This window comes from Sus scrofa, chromosome 14, assembly GCF_054392235.1.
Source record: "Sus scrofa isolate SSC_HxYL_T2T_F1_AM1 chromosome 14, Sscrofa_HxYL_maternal_Yorkshire_Landrace_v2.0, whole genome shotgun sequence".
Taxonomy (NCBI): Eukaryota; Metazoa; Chordata; class Mammalia; order Artiodactyla; family Suidae; genus Sus; species Sus scrofa.
Window position 1 is genome coordinate 30,439,438 of NC_139396.1, and position 20,306 is coordinate 30,459,743.

The following is a 20,306-nucleotide window of genomic DNA, read 5'->3' on the forward strand; positions in this document are numbered from 1 at the left end:
TTTTTTTGTTTTGGTCTTTTTGCCTTTTCTAGGGCTGCTCCTGCAGCATATGGAGATTCCCAGACTAGGGGTCTAATCAGAGCCGTAGCCACCAGCCTACACCAGGGCCACAGCAACGCGGGATCCGAGCCGAGTATGTAACCCACACCACAGCTCATGACAATGCCAGATCCTTAACTCACTGAGCAAGGCCAGGAATGGAACCTGCAACCTCATGGTTCCTAGTCGGATTCATTAACCACTGTGCCACAACGGGAACTCCTAAAAAATTTTTTTTTTACTTATAGGTTTTGTGGAACTCAGCAATGTTGTTTTGTGGTACCAAAAGGCATTTGTGCTGACAGTGATTGAAAATAATGAATATGAATACCTAGATTTGAATCTCAGCTCTATCATTTAACTAACCTAGTGGTAATATAGTTAATTAATATTTACCCAGGGTTTACTATGTACTAGGCACAGATTTAAGTGCTTTACCTTTATAATCACTTAATCCTCACAAGAACCCTATATATAAATTGCTCTAATTGTATCCATTTTACATGTAAGGAAATTAGGGCACCAAGAAGTTGCATTACCCCCAATAAGAATCAGTAAATGTAGAGCCAGCATTTGGGCATATGTTGCAAGAATCTAGAGCTGGTATAATCAACAACAGTGTAATACTGCAGAACTCTCAATCTCTCAGAGGTTTTTTTTTTTTTTTTTTTAAGGGCTAAACCTGCAGCATATGGAAGTTCCCAGGCTAGGGGTCGAATTAGAGCTGCTGCTGCCAGCCTACGCCACAGCCACAGCAACACCAGATCCGGGCTGCATCTGTGACCTACACCATAGCTCATGGCAACTGCTGGATCCTTAACCCATGGAGCAAGACCAGGGATTGAATGTGTGTCCTCATGGATACTAGTCGGATTCCTTACAACTGAGCCACAATGGGAACTCCTCAGAGATTTCTTCTTGTAATCTGTAAAATGAGGCCCATGTTCACTCTTTCTACGTGGCTGGTTTGTATGAGGCTGAAATAAGTACTGTAGAGGTTCTTAAAGTGGCCTGAATCAGTGACATTGCTACCTGGGAACATGTTAAAATGCAAATTCTGGAGCCCCATTCCTAATCAGCTGACTCAGAAAATCTAGAGGTGAAGCCCAGCAATCTTATATTTTATCATGCCCTTCTGTTGATTCTGACACATGCTAAAATTTGTGAACCATTGGAATATTTAAAAAGAGTCTTTACAATACTTGTAAAAAAAGGAACTAATAACCCCCCCAATGTATCTCCATCTAATAAATTGCAAAAAAAAAAGTGCTCTGTATATTAGCTCCATACCCATACTTCGCCCTAATAGTCTGATACCCCAGCCCCACCCTGGAAGGAAAAATGTCCTGAAATTAGTGTATTTTATTTTCATAATTTTTTCCTCTAGCTTTACCACATATTTAGGTATATTTTAAAAAATTCATTTAGTTTTCAAAGATTTTAAATTTTATCTAAAGGCACCATCCTGTGTATATCATATATATATATATTTTTTTTTAATTTGGTCAACATTTTGTTGGTGGTATTTGTGCGGATTTGTTGGTGGCATTTGTGCAAATTTGATGAATGCATTCATTTCCCCTGCTGTATTCAATGTTTGAGTATAACAATTTCTTTTTTTTTTTTTGGTCTTTTGTCTTTTGTGTTTTTAGGGCCATGCCCATGGCATATAGAGGGTCCCAGGCTAGGGGTGGAATCGGAGCTACAGCTGCCAGTCTACGCCACAGTTGCCGATCTATGCTACAGCCACAGCAACACCAGATCCGAGCTGAATCTGCGACCTACACCACAGCTCACGGCAACGCCAGGTCCTTAACCCACTGAGCAAGGCCAGGGACTGAACCTGCAACCTCACAGTTCGTAGTCGGATTCATTTCTGCTGTGCCTCAATGGGGGAACTCCATTTTATTTATTTATTTATTTATTTATTTTTTGGTCTTTATAGTTTCTCTATTTTTCCTTTTGGTGGACATGGGTTGGTTCCATTTTTCGCTATCACAAACATTGCTACTGTGAGCATTCTTTTTTTTAAAAAACTGTTCTTATATATATTACTTGGTACATTTGTCCAAGAGTTTCTTTTGGACACTGATTTTCAAACTTTTTTTTTTTTTTTGGCTGCTCCATGGCATATGGAGTTCCCAGGCCAGCGATCAGATCTGAACTGCAGTTGTAACCTAAGCCACAGCTGCAGCAATGCCAGATCCTTAACCCACTGTGCGGGGCCAGGGATCCACCTTGTGTCCCAGTGCTCCCAAGATGCTGCTAATCCCATTGCACCACAGTGGGAACTCCAGGTTTTCAAACGATTTGACCTGCCTTCTATGGGAAGAAATGCAGTCTATGTCATAACCCAGCAATTTCAGCTTGTTTGTGATAGTATAGAGAAATACAAAGGATTGTTTTTGGTGTATTTACCCACACTGGGTCTTAAAATCACTCATTAGTTCTAGTAACTTTTGTAAATGCCTCATATTTTTCTGTATAGATGATCATGTCATGTGCTAATAATAATAGCTTTCTGACATTCTTTCCAGTGAGTAAGTTCTTTTCTTTTTTTTCGTGCCTTATTGCATAGCTAGAACCACCGTTAGACTATAGAATAGAGAGCAGACAGATATCCTTGCCTTGTTCCAGTATTAGGGAAGTGCATTTAATATTTGATGATTCAGTATGATATTTGCTATAGGTGCATCATGTATGCTTTTTATCAGATTGAAGATATTTGTAATTTGCTGACACTTTGTATCGTCAGTGGATATCACATTTTACCAAATGCCTTTTCCGTGTCTATAGAGATGATCATATTTTTTTTCCTCTTTTTTCATCTTAGTGTAGTAGATTACATTGACTTTTGAATGGTTCTGGAGCTATTTAGAGGTGTGCTTAGTTTCCAAATATCTTGGAATTTTCTAAATGTCTTTCTAGTATTGTGTTTAAACTTAATTCCAGTTTGGGTCAAGAACATGCTTTGTATGATTTGCATCCTTTTCAGTTAATGGGACTTGTGCTGTTGCCTGAACTGTAGCATTTTTGAGTCTTTTTCTATTGACTGATTTTTCTCCTAACTAGAGGTGATTATTTTCCTCCTTCCTTTGCATGCCTGATGATAGTCTTGAACACCATGTCAGACCCTGTAAATTTCATCATGTTGGAAGTTTGAGTCTTGTTCCGAGATGGCGTTGAGCTATGAGGAAACTTTCCTTCTTTCCAGGTTTGCATTTCATCTTTATTAGGAAGGGCCAGCATGGCCTGTAGTCCAGGGAGAGTTTGGTTGCCTTATCAAGGCAATTCAAGCCAAGTCAGGTACTGCAAGGTTTCTTGACTCTGGTTGTAGCTAATTTGACTGTTCCCAGCCCTGTGTGAGGCTTGGGAGGTGTTCCTCCTGTGCTTGCGCAGTGACTCGTTTCCTTGCCCTCGGGAATTTTCTTCACACGCCGGTGCTGATCAGTAATCAGCCTAAGCTAGTAGGAAAACTTCTGCAGCCCTCCTCTCTCTCATTCTCTGCCCAGCGCGTTCTAGCCACCTTGACTTCCCTGACTCCGTAACTTTCTTCCCTCATCTCAGCGTGGCTACTGGGCTCTGTTTGAGATTTTCCTCCTTGCAATTTTGCCTGGAAATGTAATTGCAGATCTACTTCATCTTTCTCTCCTCTCTCAGGCATCACTTTCCTGCATCACATGCTGTTCGGTGTCTGGAAACCATAGGGTCATATGTTTGTCCATTTTTTGGATGTTTGCAGGACAGGGTGATTCATATGATCCCTGATGTGTTTTCTGGTCTGCTTTGGCCACATTTTGGTTGAAATGAACATGACTTTTGTTTTTGTTTGTTTGTTTTAATGGCAGCACCTGCAGCACATGGAGGTTCCTGGGCCAGGGGTTGAACCTGAGCTATGCTGCAGCTGTGGCAACACTGGATCCTTTTAAGCCACTCTGCTGAACCCGGAATCAAACCCATGCCTCCAGAGCAGCCCAAGCCACTGCAGTCGGATTCTTAACCCACTGTGGCATGGCAGCAACTCCTCAAACATGTATTTTTTAGGGGAGAAAAATACTCCAAATTCTTACTGAACTTTCAATTCAAATAGGTTAGCCCAGAGTTATGTATCTCTTTGATGTCCTACTTGTCTTTTTCTGTTGGGCTGAAAAAAACGTGCTCCCAAATACCTTACGGTAGTTAGTAATTTTTATGATTCTTCTTATTTTTGCAATAACCCTAAGAGGTGGGCAGAATTTATACATGTCACTTTCTTAATGAGTGAAACCCAAAAGATTGAGTGACTTGCCCGAGAGTCCAGAATGGTAGGGTTTTTTTTGGCCACACTGTGGAAAGTACCCTCAATAGCCGGCCTGTGATTTGACGTCATCTTGGTCTGTCCTGCACTCGGCTGCCAACTCTTCATTTAGGAAACAAAAGGTTTCTCGGGTCTCTCAGTGTCTCTCTTGCTTTTCTCATGACCCCCTCCCTCCTGGCTGCATGTACACACATTCTGTTTTCTCAGGGTGCTGTCAGTAGGCTGTGATTCCGGTGTATGTGATACAGGAGATGATGGGCTTTGGCTCTAAGGCCTTCCTGCATGTGACCCATGGGGTGAGGGACACCAGCTGAGCTTGTCCTGGGACAGGCCCTGCCCAGACCTAAGCCCAGGTCCAAAGCCGCTGCTGTTGTATTTGCATCTTTAGGTTGGTGATTTCAAATCAGTGGGTTTTCCAGCCTGATTGGGGATCATTCCTTTTCTCAGTGAACTGTGTTCTGTCTCAAATTCACACACACATGGAGAAAACAGTCACTAACGTATTTGACTATCACTGCAAAGTGCTTGTTCTAGATTTTGCCATCATCCATGGCTTTTATCTCTAGATTCTCTATTCCTCAGCTATGATTTCTGTCCATAAGGTAGATGTCAAACCCAGTCTTAGATCTGGCCATTTTAATCTTAGATCTGTCTACTTTTTATTTAATACAAACATATACTGGAGTTCCCATCGTGGCGCAGTGGTTAACGAATCCGACTAGGAACCATGAGGTTGCGGGTTCGATCCTTGGCCTCGCTCAGTGGGTTAACGATCCGGCGTTGCCGTGAGCTGTGGTGTAGGTTGCAGACGCGGCTCGGATCCCGCGTTGCTGTGGCTCTGGCGTAGGCCAGTGGCTACAGCTCTGATTAGACCCCTAGCCTGGGAACCTCCATATGCCGCGGGAGCGGCCCAAAGAAATAGCAAAAAGACAAAACAAACAAACAAACAAAAAAAAAACAACAACAAACATATACCAACAAGAACCTATTCTAATACCTTGTTTGCAAAGGGAAAGGTGTTTTGGGCTTGTTAGTAAGTTACTTTCTTAACTTCAACATTGAAACCCTGCCTTGGGTACTCTCTGATTTTTCTTTTTTCTCTTTGACTTTTCTTTAACAAGAAAGAGATCAGGTGAAAAGCACAGAAGCTGATAGAACTATGAGCATGATAATGTTAGAATATGTACCTTCAGTGTTATATCCAGATTGGGCGTGCTCTAAGTGAGTCCATGGTGGAGACATTATCGAAATCCTAAGTAACTCCCTGGATCCTCAGTTGAATCACTGCAGTAATGCTTGGAAGGGGCGGCAAGAAATGGTTAAAATATTGAATTACTTCCTAATTATTGTGCTGCTTCAGAGGGAGCTCTGTACTTAGCTGCAGGCAAAAAATTGGGTTTGTTGTCCTTAAGGACGCCGGCCCTTCATTGTCCCACACCTTTGCCTTGGAAAGACTGTTGAGGCCAGCTTGTTCTGTTACCTCTACAGCCCTTCTTGATTCCCAGCTTTGCTTTGCTTTTCTCTTCCCTCCTTCCCTCCTTCTCTCCTTCCTTCATCCCTCCTTCTTCCCCTCCCTCCCTTCCCTTCCTTTCTCTCCTTCTCTCTCTCTTTCTCTTTCTTTCTCTCTCTTTTTGGCCTCTCCACAAAATGTGGACGTTCCCAGGCCAGGGATCTGATCTAGCTACAGTTGAGACCTACATGGCCGCTGCGGCAACGTAGGATCCTTTAACCCACTGTACCAGGCCAGGGACCAAACTTGCGTCCTGGTGCTGCAGAGACGCCGTCCATCCAGTTGCGGCGCCCCAGTGGGAACTGATTCCCAGTTTTCATTGAATGACTTCTCCTGTCCTGTTGGTGGTAATGTCCATCTCTGAGGATGTGACTGCCAGCCTGCTCAAGGTGGGACGCCAGATAGGGCAAGAAGGGGGAGAGGGAGAAAGGGAAGGTCACTGCCATTCACGCTGTGTCTACCCGGGCTTGTCATCATCCTGGGGGCTCTGCTGCAGTCTCTTCTTGGGAAGAATATACTGTTGCCTTTGTTTTATGCATAGGGAAGCTGTGGTTTTGGAAAAGCTCCTCGTGTTTGTGGGACATACACTTTCTGTTCCGCATTTCAATTTGCCTTGTTTTAGCTTTCCTCCTTTACATTTTTCATGTAAATTTAATTTCGTATTAATTTCAATGAGATGGCTTGGAGGTAATCATTTGTACTAGCAAGGAAATAAATAAACCGTAGATGAGTTTATGTCTGTGAAATATCTCTCTCATTAACGATATATTTATCTGCAGTTCCCATTGTGGTGCAGTGGGTCAAGAATCTGATGGCAGCAGCAGACGTGTAGGTTTGATCCCCAGCCTGGTGCAGTGGGTTAAAGGATCTGGTGTTGCTGCAGCATAGATTGCAGCCGAGGCTCAGATTCAGTTCTTGGCCTGGGAACTTCCATATGCTGCAGGTGCAGCCATTAAAAAAAAAAAAAAAAAAAAAAAAAAAAAAAGTGGAGTTCCCGTCATAGCTCAGTGGTTAAAGAATCAGATTAGCATCTATGGGGATGTGGATTCAATCCTTGGCCTTGCTCAGTGGGTTAAAGGATCCGGCGTTGCGGTGTGCTGTGGTGTAGGTTGCAGACGAGGCTCGTATCCCACCGTTGCTGTGGCTGTGGTGTAAGCTGCCAGCTACAGCTCCAATTGGACCCCTAGCCTGGGAACCTCCGTATGCCACGGGAGCGGCCCAAGAAATAGCAAAAAGACAAAAAAAAAAAAAGAAAAAAAAAGATGCATTTATTTGTTCTAGCTACAAACAGATATTATCCTCAAAATAGAGATTTCTAAAGAGTAACCAATTAACTGGTCATTAAATTTCTTAACCGGTCATTAAAGTCTCCTAAAGGTTCTAGAAAATGAAGTTAAGAATCCTGTCCGAGCCCGCTCCTGTGGAGTACTGTTGGTGACAGGTAAACACTGATGTCCTTATCTGATAGTCCCTGATCTGGGTGACTAGTTTGGAGCTTAATTGGAATGATCAGCAGAAAAACATACATATTTTTTGTTTTTGCTCCTGGGCTCATACTACCTGTTGAATGTGATTCTCTGATCCTTATAGTAGACTAGAGTTAGCGAGCCAAAAAAAAAAAAAAGTCCAGTTAGCCTTCTCGAATGTTATTGCTTTAACCCCCAGGGTGATGGTCAAAGATGAGATGTGCTCTTTTTTTTTTTTTTTTTTTTGGCTGCACTCACAGCATGCAGAAGTTCCTGGGCCAAGCTCTAGCAGTGGTCACGCTGGATCCTTAATCCATTGAGCTACCAGGGAACTCTTGAGAGGTGCTTTTTTTTTTTTTTTTTTTTTTTTTTCCTTCTTTTTAGGGCTCCACCAGTGGTATATGGAGGCTCCCAGGCTAGGGGTCCAATCGGAGGTGTAGCTGCCAGCCTACACCACAGCCACGCCAGATCTGAGCTGTGTCTGCGACCTACACCACAGCTCATGGCAACGCCGGATCCTTAACCCACTGAGCGAGGCCAGGGATTGAACCTGCGTCCTCATGGATGCTAGTCAGATTCATTTCCACTGAGCCACGACGGGCACGCCCCTGAGAGGTGCCTTTTTGGTTTTCATAGTTCTAATGGCTGAAAGTAGGCTGATAAAGCTCATAATGAAAAAGTTGACTTTGATCCTCTTGTTAATATTCCGAATAGCAGACAGCACAGAATGGGACCCTGTTCTGTGTTTGCTGGAGGTTTTTCCCTTGTAGATGCTTCCAGATGCTTCATAGAAAATGTCATGTTTTAGTTTGTAATTTGAGGATTCCCGAAAGAGCCTGATTTATTAGAAAGATTAAGTACTAGTAACCCATCCACTTTTCCTCATCAAAACGGATCCTCACGTGGGGCCTGTCTGTCCTGTTGGTTTCTTGTTGCATGATCTTAATTAAGACTTCGAATTCCTTCTCTTTACTCCTCTCTCATATAAGTCTGGTTTAAAAGAAAAGGCCGGGCCAAAACAAAGATTTGGTAAGATGCAAACTATTTTGCATTTGTAGACATACTGTCTTGTCTAGTTGGCTCGGCAAAATTACGCTTTCAGGATATAAACAGTAAGCTGCTTGGGGCAGAGTTCCAGCAGCTTGTCATCCCCAGCCTTGCTCATAGCGGCCAGCAAGGCAGTTCATACACAGTGACTCCCTGCTCTTCCTCAGACAAAACAAGAGATTGCTGTGGTGCCTGCTGGTTCATAACAGCACAGCTTGTTTTCTTGCCTTTTATCATCATTTGATGAATCAGAGGCTGTTGGAGCCACAGGGCCCCTTAGAATCAGTTGGTCCAATGCCTCGTTTACAGATGGGAAACTGAGGCCCAGACTACCTCCCCAAGGTCATACACCTGGAAGTGGTAGAATTGAGTTTGTTTTGTTTAACCCAAAGGCTTTCCTTTATTTCTCCTTTCTCTGTCTTTCTCTGTTACAGCTATTCACATTCCATGGAGAAAACATCTACTGAGTGCGTCAGTTGTATGCCTTTTCTTGAAATAGCACCAGGAGTTCCCTGGTGGCCTAGTGGTTAAGGATTCAGTGTTGTCACTACCGTGGCTGGGGTTTGATCCCTGGCCTGGGGCACTTGCATATACCACAGGTGTAGCCAAAATAAAAAGAAATAGCACCAGAGGAGCAGACAGAATGATCATCAGTCACCGTTTTGTATGATACAGCTTTTGGGGGATGTTTAGTTTTCATAGTTCTAATGGCTGAAAGTAGGCAGATAAAGATCATAACGAAAAAGTTGACTTTGATTCTCTTGTTCATATTTCGAATAGCAAACAGCACAAAATGGGACCCCATTCTGTGTTTGCTGGAGCTTTTTCCCTTGTAGATGTTACCAGATGCTTCATAGAAAATGTCATGTTTTAGTTTTTCTTCAGGGGGTTGTAAGGAGAGCATTCTAGGGCAGACAACATACTGAGACTCTCTCAGGCCCATCACTTGCTTCTAGGCTATCCCAGGGTGTACCTTGGCCATCGTGGACCAGCCTGGTCAAATGGGATGAGTGTGTCCCCCCAGGACCACATTAGCAACAGCTTTGCTGCTCGTAAAGCTGGGTTCTGCCGGGCAAGGTGCTTACCCTTCTGAGTCTGACTTTCCTCATTAAATAATGTGGTTATCGGTACTCACTTGATACAGTTACTGTATTTCATATGGAAATGAAACCATAAACCACAGTGGAGATGAAGTGTTTTCAGCAGGGGGGCGGGAAGGCATGGTTCTCAAGTGTGAGGGTGGCATGAGTAGAAGATGTTGTAAGTGATTCGAAATCTTCTTGCGGAGTTCCCGTCGTGGCGCAGTGGTTAACGAATCCGACTAGGAACCATGAGGTTGCGGGTTCGGTCCCTGGCCTTGCTCAGTGGGTTAACGATCCGGCGTTGCCGTGAGCTGTGGTATAGGTTGCAGACGCGGCTCGGATCCCGCGTTGCTGTGGCTCTGGCGTAGGCTGGCGGCTACAGCTCCGATTCGACCCCTAGCCTGGGAACCTCCATATGCCGTGGGAGCGGCCCAAGAAATAGCAAAAAGACAAAAAAAAAAAAAGAAATCTTCTTGCAACTTCTGCCCAGAGGCATGAAAGAGATAGTACACATGGCCCCAGTGGGTGACTTGCACTCCAGTGAAAGGCGTTGCTGAGGGATATGTTTCCCTTGGAACTCTCTTTGAAGGCTTGGGCTGGAAAGGCAGATTCTCGTGCATAATAAGCAAGAAGAGGCTGAAAGAGTGACATGATACCATTTTCTTTTTTTTTTCCTTTTAAAACTTTTTAAAATTTCTAAATGAATGAATTAATTTTTACTTTTGTTTGTTTGTTTGCTTTTCAGGGTCGCACGTGTGGCATATGGAAGTTCCCAGGTTAGGGGTCGAATCCAAGCTGCAGTTGCTGGCCTACACCACAGCCACAGCCACGCCAGATCTGAGCCACATCTGTGACCTGCACCACAGCTCACAGCAATGTTGGATCTCTGACCCACTGAGCAAGGCCAGGGGTTAAACCTGTGTCCTCATGGATACTAGTCGGGGCACAGCGGGAATTCCAGTATCCTTTTCTTGAGTGGTGGGAATCCACAGCGGCTGCATTGGAGGGAAGCAGATGGACATGGGAGTTTGGGGTAGAAGTGGTGAATCAATGAGCTGAGTGGCAGGTTTTATAAAAGTCACTCTGGTGCCAGAAGCCCCTTCTTGGGGCCTCCCCCAGGGCCTCAGAAGGTGAAAGACACCAAGTGATGTGTGACCAGGTCCCCACAGAAGGGAAACTGAGGGGTTTCCCTTCTGATGGGTGGCAAACATTAACACAGGGTTATCTGGGATGAAAGACCCAAACTGTGGTGCAAAGAGAAGTTTGGGGATGGCAGAGAAAAAGGAGATCCTAGGGGGAGGGGGAGTTGATAGTCATTTGAATTGCATTGTGAGTGTGAGCCTTGCAGTGGGAGGGAGAAAAAGATAAGCAGAGGTAAACCATGAATTGTGTGCAGAATCTAGGGAGGAATATGAGTCTTGCCTGGGACAGAGTGTGGCATTTGGCAGATGATGGAGGCACAGGTGGATAATGTAGGGAGTGCTTCGATTGTTAGGTTTAGGAATCTAGGATTTAAGGAAACAGTCTTTGTTGTGAGTGTGTGTGCGTGTGTGTGTGTGTGTGTGTGTGTGTGTGTGTGTGTGTGTGTGTGTGTGTATACAGCAGTCCTTGGAGGTTGTGCTTGGAGGCACCAGGACCAGGTGCTGTCTTTGAGAGCTTCTGTTTACTTTCCTGGTGACTCAGAACAAGGAAGAGGTGAAGCTTGGTTGTTACACAACACACTGTGACACGGCACACTCACTACTTCCTGCTTCCATCTGCCAAGCTGGGCTGGTGGGGCTGGTGGGGCCGGGGGAAGGATCCAGTTCAGTGGAAGGGAGGGAGGCAATGGGGCGGGGCAGAAATCAGGGGTGTGAGACGTCTATTTTTTACAGAAAACCTGCAGTGTGCTTTGTGGGGAAAACACTGGCATCAACTAGCTGTGGGACGAAGGATGTGAACTTCAGTGGAATTGGAGCTGAGGCTTCATGGCCCACAAAGAAGTCTGGGAACCAGGAGCTCATTCCTACTGAATTCTGTGCAGTTTTCTCTGAACCCACTTCATTCGCCAGCCCATGGTCTGAATTCAGAATGCGGTCCACAAGCTTGGGAGTAAATTAGGTGCAACTTAATCTGGCCAGGCTTCTGTGCCAAGACAGAATACATATTTGGGTGATTCTCTTCAAAAAGGGAGGCCACCTGAGACAGGTGTGGAGCGACACATGCTCCTTCCTTCCTTCCGTGCAGAGATTAACTGTGATGTAAGGCACAGCCTACAGTCATGCTGACGATTTAGGCGCCTTGCAGGCTCAGGAAAGAGCAGTAGCTTCCCACGATTGGCAAAGGCCGGGATACTGTTCTTTCATGACCCTTGTGGGGTCTGGCAGATGGATTGATGAACTGAGTGACCAGCCTTCTGAGTTGATCAGAGCTGTGGAGATCGGGAGCATTGTGGGTTCTTTGGATCATCAGGTAAAGGGCTAGAACGGAAGGATTGCAGATCAGTCATCATGAGGGAGGGCAAGAAATAAGTCTCTACTTAAAAACAATCCCCTCCCCACCAGCTTCCTTGAAGTCTAATTTACATACAGAAAATCCACCCATTTTAAGCATATAGGTCAATGGTTTTTTAGTAAACGTGCAAAGTTATGGGACCACTATCAAATCCGATTTTAGGATGTATCCAGCTCTCTGTAAAGCTCCCTAGTGCCTGTTGTGCTCAGTTACCATTTCCACCCCCGACCCCGGGAACCAATCATTTGCTGTACGTTGTACGTACATCTCTGATAGACTTGCCTCTTCTGGACATTACCAGTAACCAGAAGCTGAACATATGTTTTATGCATATGATTCCATTTCACATAACGTCTTTGAAGTTCATCCACATTGTAGCATGTGTTTGTATTTCATTCCTTTTTTATTGCTGAGTAATATTCCACTGTAGGAACAGACCGTATTTACTTCTCCATTCATTCTTCGGTTGATGGCTTGTTTCCAGTTTGTGGCTGTTGTGATGAGTGCTGCTATGTTGGTTTCTTCGGGGTGTCATAACAAATTACCACAAACTTGGTGGCTCAAAACAACAGAATTTTATTCTTTCATGGTTCTGAAGACGAGGTGTCTAAAATCAAGGTGTTGACGGGTGAGGCTCCTTCTAGAGCCTCCAGGGGCGGTTCCTTTCCTTGCCTGTTCTCGCTCCTCGTGGTTGTGGGCAATCCTTGACTTGAGGTCATATTGTGTCAACTTCTGCCTCTGTCCTCATGTTGCCTCCTCTTCTGTAAATCTCTCAAAACTTCTGTCTCTTATCCAGATGTGTGGAATCATGTTTAGGGCACATCGTAAATATTTAGAATAACCTCCTCTCAATATCCTTAACTTACATTTTTTGCCACATAAAGAAACATTCACAAGTTCTAGATGTTTGCCATGGGTATCTTTGGGGGGGCTCTTTTTCTGCCCACCATAGAAGCTATGAATATTCAAGTAGAATTTTTCTGCAGACCTGTTTGCATTTCAAAATTTTGGCTACTTGACTGGGCATGACCTTGCTGGGCTGTATGTAAATTTATCATGATCTTTTTAAAAACTGCCAAACAGAGTTCCTGTTGTTGCTCAGCAGGTTAAGAACACAACATATTGTCTGTGTGGATGTGGGTTTGATCCCTGGCCTCGCTCAGTGGGTTAAGGATCTGGTGTTGCAAGCTGCAGCATAGGTCACAGATGCGGCTCGGATCTGGCATTGTGGTAGTTGTGATGTACGTCTCCTGCTGCAGCTCTGATTTGACCCCTAGCCGGGGAACTTCCATATGCTGCAGGTATGGCCCTAAAAAAAAAAAAAAAAGGAAGAAAGAAAAAAGAAGCTGTCAAACTGTTTTCCATAGAGGCTGTATTATTGTCCATTCCTACTAGCAATGTATGATTCTAGTTTCTCCACATTCTTGCCAGATTTGCTTTTTAAAAACATTAGCCAGGAGTTCCTGTCCTGTCTCAGCAGTAACCAAACCTTACTAGTACCCATGAGGTCTCGGATTCAATCCCCCGCTCCACTCGGTGGGTTGGGGATCCAGCGTTGCCTTGAGCCCTGGTGTAGGTTGCAGATGTGGCTCAGATCCTGTGTTTGCTGTGGTTGTGGCTTAGGCTTGCAGCTGAAGCTCCAATTTGACCCCCTAGCCTGGGAACTTACATATGCCATGGGTGTGGCCCTCAAAAAAAAAAAAAAAAAAAAGATGTCCATTCTACTGAGTGTGAAGTTGTATCTCCGTGTGGTTTTAATTTGCATTTCCCTGATGACTAATGGTGTTGGAATCTATTCTTTTGCTGATTAGTCATCATATGTTATTCTTGGTGAAATGTCTCCTCAGAGCTCTTACTCATCTTAAAAATTGGATTGCCCTCTTCCTTTGGAGTTATTAAGAGTTAGCTTACTGCTTTGCACAGTCTGACCCAGTTCTTACCAGTCTTAAGGGCTGTGGTGACGGAGGCTGCCCTGATGAGGCAGCACTGGGCAGCCCATTTCCCCAGTGTGCCTAGATTGGGGACCCCCGTACTGCACCCTGTGTTAGTTTATCCTGTGGGGGTGGATGGGACTCACAGGTGGCCCCATGGCTGCCAATTACTGTGTCAGGGAAGCTGAGAGATGCTCACATTATGCCCTAGAGATCGTAAGCTCGGTGGTGCAGGCTGCCTGTGGTCTGATGAGCAAGGGGACTGACCAACAGAACCCCACAGTATGTTCTCACTGGAGCCTGGTTTTTTTCTTTCATAACTCTTATCACCATTTTAACTAAGGAGTTATTTATTTAGTATCCCTCTTCCTGTCCTAAACTATGAAAAATCCTTGGTACAGGGACCACATCTGTGTGCCTCAACACTCTGTTGCTGGTCTTTAATACAATACATGATACATAGTGGGCAGCCAGCCAGTATTTGTTGAATGGAGGAATGACTGGGTTGGTTTTTTTTGTTTGTTTGTTTGTTTGTTTTTGTCTTTTTAGGGCCGCACCCACGGCATATGGAGGTTCCCAGGCTAGGGGTTGAATCAGAGCTGTAGCTGCCAGCCTACACCACAACTACAGCAACGTGGGATCCGAGCCGTGTCTGCAACCTACACAGCTCACGGCAACGCTGGATCCTTAACCCACTGAGCGAGGCCAGGGATCGAACCTGCGTCCTCATGGATGCTAGTCAGATTCATTAACCGCTGAGCCACCACAGAAACTCCGAGGAATGACTGTAAAATACCAGGAATGGGGGTCTGGGAGGATGCTCTCTGCGTTACAGTGGGCGATTCACATGAAATGACTGAAGAGAGGGTTATCTCTTGAAGAAATGATTGCCTCACTGCTGAACGTGCTCTTTGGTGACTTGTCTTTTAACTGCCACTGATGGCTATCCTTTCCCTCTTTGATTTCTCATTCCAGCGATCTATAACTACAACGCCTCTCAAGATGTGGAGCTGTCCCTGCAGATCGGAGACACGGTTCACATCCTGGAGATGTATGAGGGTAAGTCTGGATGACCTTCTGTCAGCCGGGGGCCGGGCAAAAGCCGTGGAGGCTACTTATTAATAAGGCCCTTAGAGCAAGCATCAGCATGCTTTCCTTCCTGGAGTGGTGCTGGTAAAAATCCAGGAAGCGCTTAGACTGTATAGTTTTGTACTGAGGGTCATTTCCAAAAGCCAGCTGAGTGCATGAATGCAGACATGCCCCGACACCACAATCAAAGAGTGTGACTCTGGGGAGCCCCAATAACTGGCTGCAGAAGGGAGACCTGTGGGCCTCTGGGCTGGCAGGAGCTCGAAGGAAACACCGCAGATTAAGTGGCTCTTTCTACTCAGCACTAAATGTTGCCAGGCTGCGGGCAAAGAGGAGAGAGACTTACTGGTGTGGCTGAGATTCTTGCAGAGAATTAGGTCAGGGCGGCTGTAGGTCCAGAAAGCCTCCTAGTGTATTTCCTGCAACTCAGTCGAGCTTGGGGGGTGGTTCCAGCTGCCCTGTAAGTGGGCTGTAGGGCAGTCCCCCGGACTCTGAAAAATGTCATCTGAAAAATGCAGGTCAGATCTGCAGCCACCCGACCCCAACTCAAACTCTTTGAATCCTCGGGGAACTCCTCCATGTACCCACATTTCTAGTCCAAAGGCCCAGAGTGTGACACATGTGTATCGAGGCCACTGACATTGAGGATCAAAGCAGAGAACATTGAGCATCCATGTATTCTTTTGGAAGATGGGAGCAAGAGTGAGGTGGGAAGCTGGCCAGACTTTTCTCAGAGGTTGAGGCTTGTTAGGACAGGAACTCTGGATTTGCAGGGTCTCCCCGCCTCCTCCCCAGTGTAAATGGCTGTGGTGATGGCATGGCAAGAATCCAGTGCTGCTTCCGAGGACAAGACATGAAGACACAGGATGGGGGAGAGGAGACGGGCGGTCAGGAGGAAAGGAAGTAGGGCCTGGCCGTAGGAAGAGCACAGTTCCCCTGATTGTGCTTGGTGGAGGTGAGGTAGATGCCAGAATCACAGAGGCCCAGTGAGAGGAGGGTTTGACTTAGAATGGCTCCCAGAAACGACACCAGCCCCCCACTCTGAGATGAGCATGACACACGCTAGAAAGGAGGCTTTTCACAGCAGTTCCTTTTCTGTAGATCCAGTAAGCAGCATTTGTACTTACAAGCTTTGCTGTTAGCCAGCTCACATTGCCCCCTTAATTAATCTAACTTGCTATGTCTTTGTCTGATAATAACAACAGCATGGAGTTCCTGTTGTAGCTCAGTGGGTAAAGAACTGGACACAGTGTCTGTGAGGATGTGGGTTCAGTCCCTGGCCTCACTCAGTGGGTCAAGCATCCTGCGTTGCTGCAAGCTGTGGTGTAGGTTGCGATGAATTTCGGATTTGGTGTTGCCGTGGCTGTGGTGTAGGCCTGCATAGGGGTCTGATTCGGCTCCTAGCCTGAGAATGTCTATATGCTGCAGGTACAGCTATAAAAAGGAAAATAATAATAACAGCAAACACTTTTGTAGCACTCGCTCTGTGCTAGGCAGTGTTCTGGGCACTTTGAAAATACTAATTTATTCTCTTTAGTGCTACCGCGATCTCTGTTTAACAGAAGGGGGAACTGAGGCATAGAAAGGTTTAGTAACTCAAAAGTTTAGCAGTTCATCTGCCAATTGCCCAGGAGGCTCTGCTGTACTGCTGACTCCCTTTTGTTCTAGGCAGAGGGCTGGCAGTTTGCTTTCTCTTTCTCTCTTTCAACATACTTCAAAGTGCAGTCATGCAGCTTCTAGGGGCAGGGGGAAGAGAGGGAGGGCTGCATGGTTTCTCCCCAGTCTGTTCTTTCTCTCGTTTTTATCCTCCTGTCAGGTCCAGCCAAACATTGATTCCATGGTGTCCCTAAGTCACCAAGACACTAGAGACAATCTCCTTACCTTTTTGAGCTTCTTTGCTTATTGAAGCCATAGTCTCTTCAAGCCTTACTAGATCATACTGTTTCATCAGTGCCAGATTAATTCACTCTATCTTCTTTATGGACACACGTTTTTCCACTGCACAGGTAAAAGGCACATGTTTAGTTTCCAAGGGCTTGAAAAGAATGTATAGTTTACCCTTATTAGGTGCAAAGTTTTATTGTTGACAATTAGATTCTGATTTTTGTCATTTTTTTTTCAAATTTGCTATATGCTAACCTTTTTTCTGTTACTGAGAGAACTGTCCACCATGATTGCAGTTTGTGTCAGTTTACAGTAGTGTCAGTTTTTTTGCTTTCTGTATTCTTCGACCTGTTTTTAGGTGCATACAGTTTAAAATTGTTACATTAGACAATTCCAGCTTTTAATTCCTGTTTGTAGAACTTTTTGTCATTGTCTTCGTCTGCAGTAATGCTTTTTTCCCTAGTCTCTTTTGGCTGAAATCACAGCCAATTCACTGGCAGTGCCAGGGCTCCAGTTTTTGTCCTCCTGGCTCCTCAAGGCATCAGAAATGCTGCTCAGCCACTTGGGAATCTTAATTCAGTAGATGCCCCAGGAGGAAAGCAGGCCCCAATGCTGGACTTATCTTTCTGAGTTTGGTCTTTTTCAGATCTAGACCTGATAGTTCTTCACTTCCCATGTTAGCTCGGAGAGTGTGTGTGTGTGTGTGTGTGTGTGTGTGTGTGTGTGTGTGTGTGTGTGTGTGTGTGTGTGTGTGTGTGTGTGTTTGCGTGCGCACGTGTGTTGTATGGCCATGCTTTTCCAATTTACCTGCAGAGTGTGAGAGGGAGAGCAGAGAGTTGATTGGAAATCAAGTAGTTGATACCTTTTACATACATTTTCAAAATTCCTTTTTCATTTTTTTGTGATCCCAATATGTTTCTTGAAATAGTTGAGGTACTTTGTCTTCATAGGATTCATATTAGTGGTAATATTTAGTGTACCTATTATTTATCCTGTACTGAGCAAGCTCTCAGTTGACCAATGAGTATTCCTAAAAGTGCATTGTTACGGACCAAGCTAAGGGGGTCACTGAGCTTGGCTGAATGTAAATATAAACACACAAACACATCCATTTCCTATACTGATTCAGAGCTTGCGGCCATGCACCTAATGTTTTGTAGCACACGCAGCGGTACGCTGACCCAGTTGTTAGATGGTCCTAGCAAGAACCGTTCCTTTATCACTGCTGCGTCTGGACTGTGATGATCCAGGTGCTGTAGGTCTGATGGCAAGAGGCTGATTGTCTTCTTAATTGTTTCCATGACATACTTGGAGTGCCAGCCATAGAATTCTTCCACCTCAGAAAAGGATGTTAGTGCCTGTTCTGCAAAAGAGGACATGTGTCAAGGTGTGAACGGGGAGATTTAGAATATGGGCTTATTCAGCTCATTAACTATGTGAGTGGCATGTCAGCTTTATAGAGATTTTTATACCAGCTTAAGTTTTAAAATAGTGTTTATTTTATGGGATTAATTAAATTTTTTTTTTTTAATAGCGAGTGCCTTGCCAGATGCATTGATAGTTTCTATCTGCTAAGTACTTTGAGGTTGGGTCCTCAAATTCCAGACAGCTCAGAATGAAGGGAGGGCTGGAGTGCTTTGCAAACATTAAATGTGATAGGAATGCTGAATAAGAGCTTGTGTTCTAGGTCCCCCCACCCCAGTCTCCTCTATCCTTTAAAAATAAATACATCAATAAATAAACAAAATGAAAACACCCACAGGACTGCCTGATGGAATTTAAGGGCGGTGCTGGCAGCGTTTCATGCCTCTGGGCAGTTGTGTCTTTCAGCTTCCTATGGGCACTGACTCCAGCAACCACCCCACCCCACCCCTGCCCCTACAATACCCTGCCTCATCCTTCCTTTGAGATATTTGCAGACCAGACCTCTGTGGGCTTTTGTGGTATGGACAAGTCCACCTTTCTGGAATCTAGACTTGCCCACAAACCCGAGAGACTACAACTTAGGGCTTTCCTCTTGCTTTTTCCTGCCCGGTGGTTGCATGAAGGATTATGGAGGTGGTAGCTTCTTGAAGGCAAGGAGCTTCACCTCACCTGCTCCTCTTTGCCCTGCAGGGCCCATGCCTAGCATAGCTCCCAGGCTGGACCAGGGGCTCAGCAAGTCTGTGCAATGAGTGAAGATAAAGAGGAGACCCAAGCAGGGCTATAGCAGCAAGGCAAGCTAGTGTGGAGAGTAAGCTAGTGTGGGGGTCAACCACCTAAAGCCCCAGATAGTACCAGGCACAGCTGCTTTTCTCCTTCCAGGAGACACCAGCCTTTCCCTTCCCCATGCACACTGCAGAAAAATTTGGTTATCCCATGAGCCTCTTTTTAGAAGTAACAGCTTTATTGAGATAGATTTCAAATACTATACAGTTGACCCATGTAAAGTATAAAATTCCCTGGTTATTTACAAAGTATGCTCTTCACAGAGCTGGGCAACCACCATCACTGTCTACTTTCAGAACATTTTCATGATCCCCCAAAGAAACCCTCTACTCATCAGTGGTTATGAGCTCCCCACTCCCCATCCTGTTCCAGGCCACCACCAGCCTAATTTCTATCCCTACAGGTTTGCCTATTCTAGACATTTCACATAAGTATAATCATACAAAATGTGGTCCTTTGTGACTGGCTTCTTTACTTAATCTTTTGGGGGCTTACCCATGTGATAGCATGTATCAGTTTGTCATATCTTTTTATCGCTAAATAATATTCAGTGTAGGCATATAGCACATTTTATTTATCCACTCATCAGTTGATGGATATTTGGGTGGTTTATACTTCTCAGCTATTAAGAATAATGCTGCCACCATGAACTTCTGTGTCCACGTTTTTGTGTCTATATGTGTTTCTACTTCTCTTGGGTGTATCTCTTGGAGTGGAATTGTTGGATCATATGGTCTCTTTGTGTTTAGCCTTTGGGGAACTGCCAGACTGATTGCTTGGGCTTTGGCTTCCAAACAGGCTACCACGGTCCACGAGAGAATTTCCATCCCTCATTTCTTATCAGAGTTCCTTTCTGTAAGGAACTAAATATCATTAAGTACTAAAAATAAGGGAAGGGAGTGGAATTGACTGAGAATCTATATTCTGCTCATCTTTTATAGACCCCCTTCAAGAATTTTGCCTTTGGAAACTTTTTCAGGGAACAGAAATCCTCAAGGACCAAAATGAGCATCCTTGCCTCTTTGGCACTGGCCCACCTGTGATCACTGTCATGTCTTTGCTTCTTTAACCAGACAAAAGATTTGGCAGTGAGACAGCTGTTCTCCAGCTGAGTGTTCTTTACCACCCCAGAAACATGGGCATGACTGAAAAAGCACTGATGCTAAGGGGGAGGTTCCAGTTGTGGTTATGTAGTCATTCAGCTGGACTCTCTGAGCAAGTATTATGCTCTTAAGTACATTTATTTTGCACAAGAGAGGT

General features: G+C 44.9%; 1 protein-coding gene across 2 annotated transcripts in view; it reads left to right on the plus strand.

The window, feature by feature from the left end:
- DOCK5 (dedicator of cytokinesis 5) overlaps positions 1-20,306 on the plus strand; it is a 238,966-nt gene that overhangs the window by 48,571 nt on the left and 170,089 nt on the right. For both annotated transcript variants that reach the window (XM_084997723.1, XM_084997722.1), the window contains exon 2: positions 14,841-14,924. In XM_084997723.1, coding sequence (XP_084853849.1) covers positions 14,841-14,924 — 84 coding nt within the window. The remainder of the gene's footprint in view (positions 1-14,840; positions 14,925-20,306) is intronic.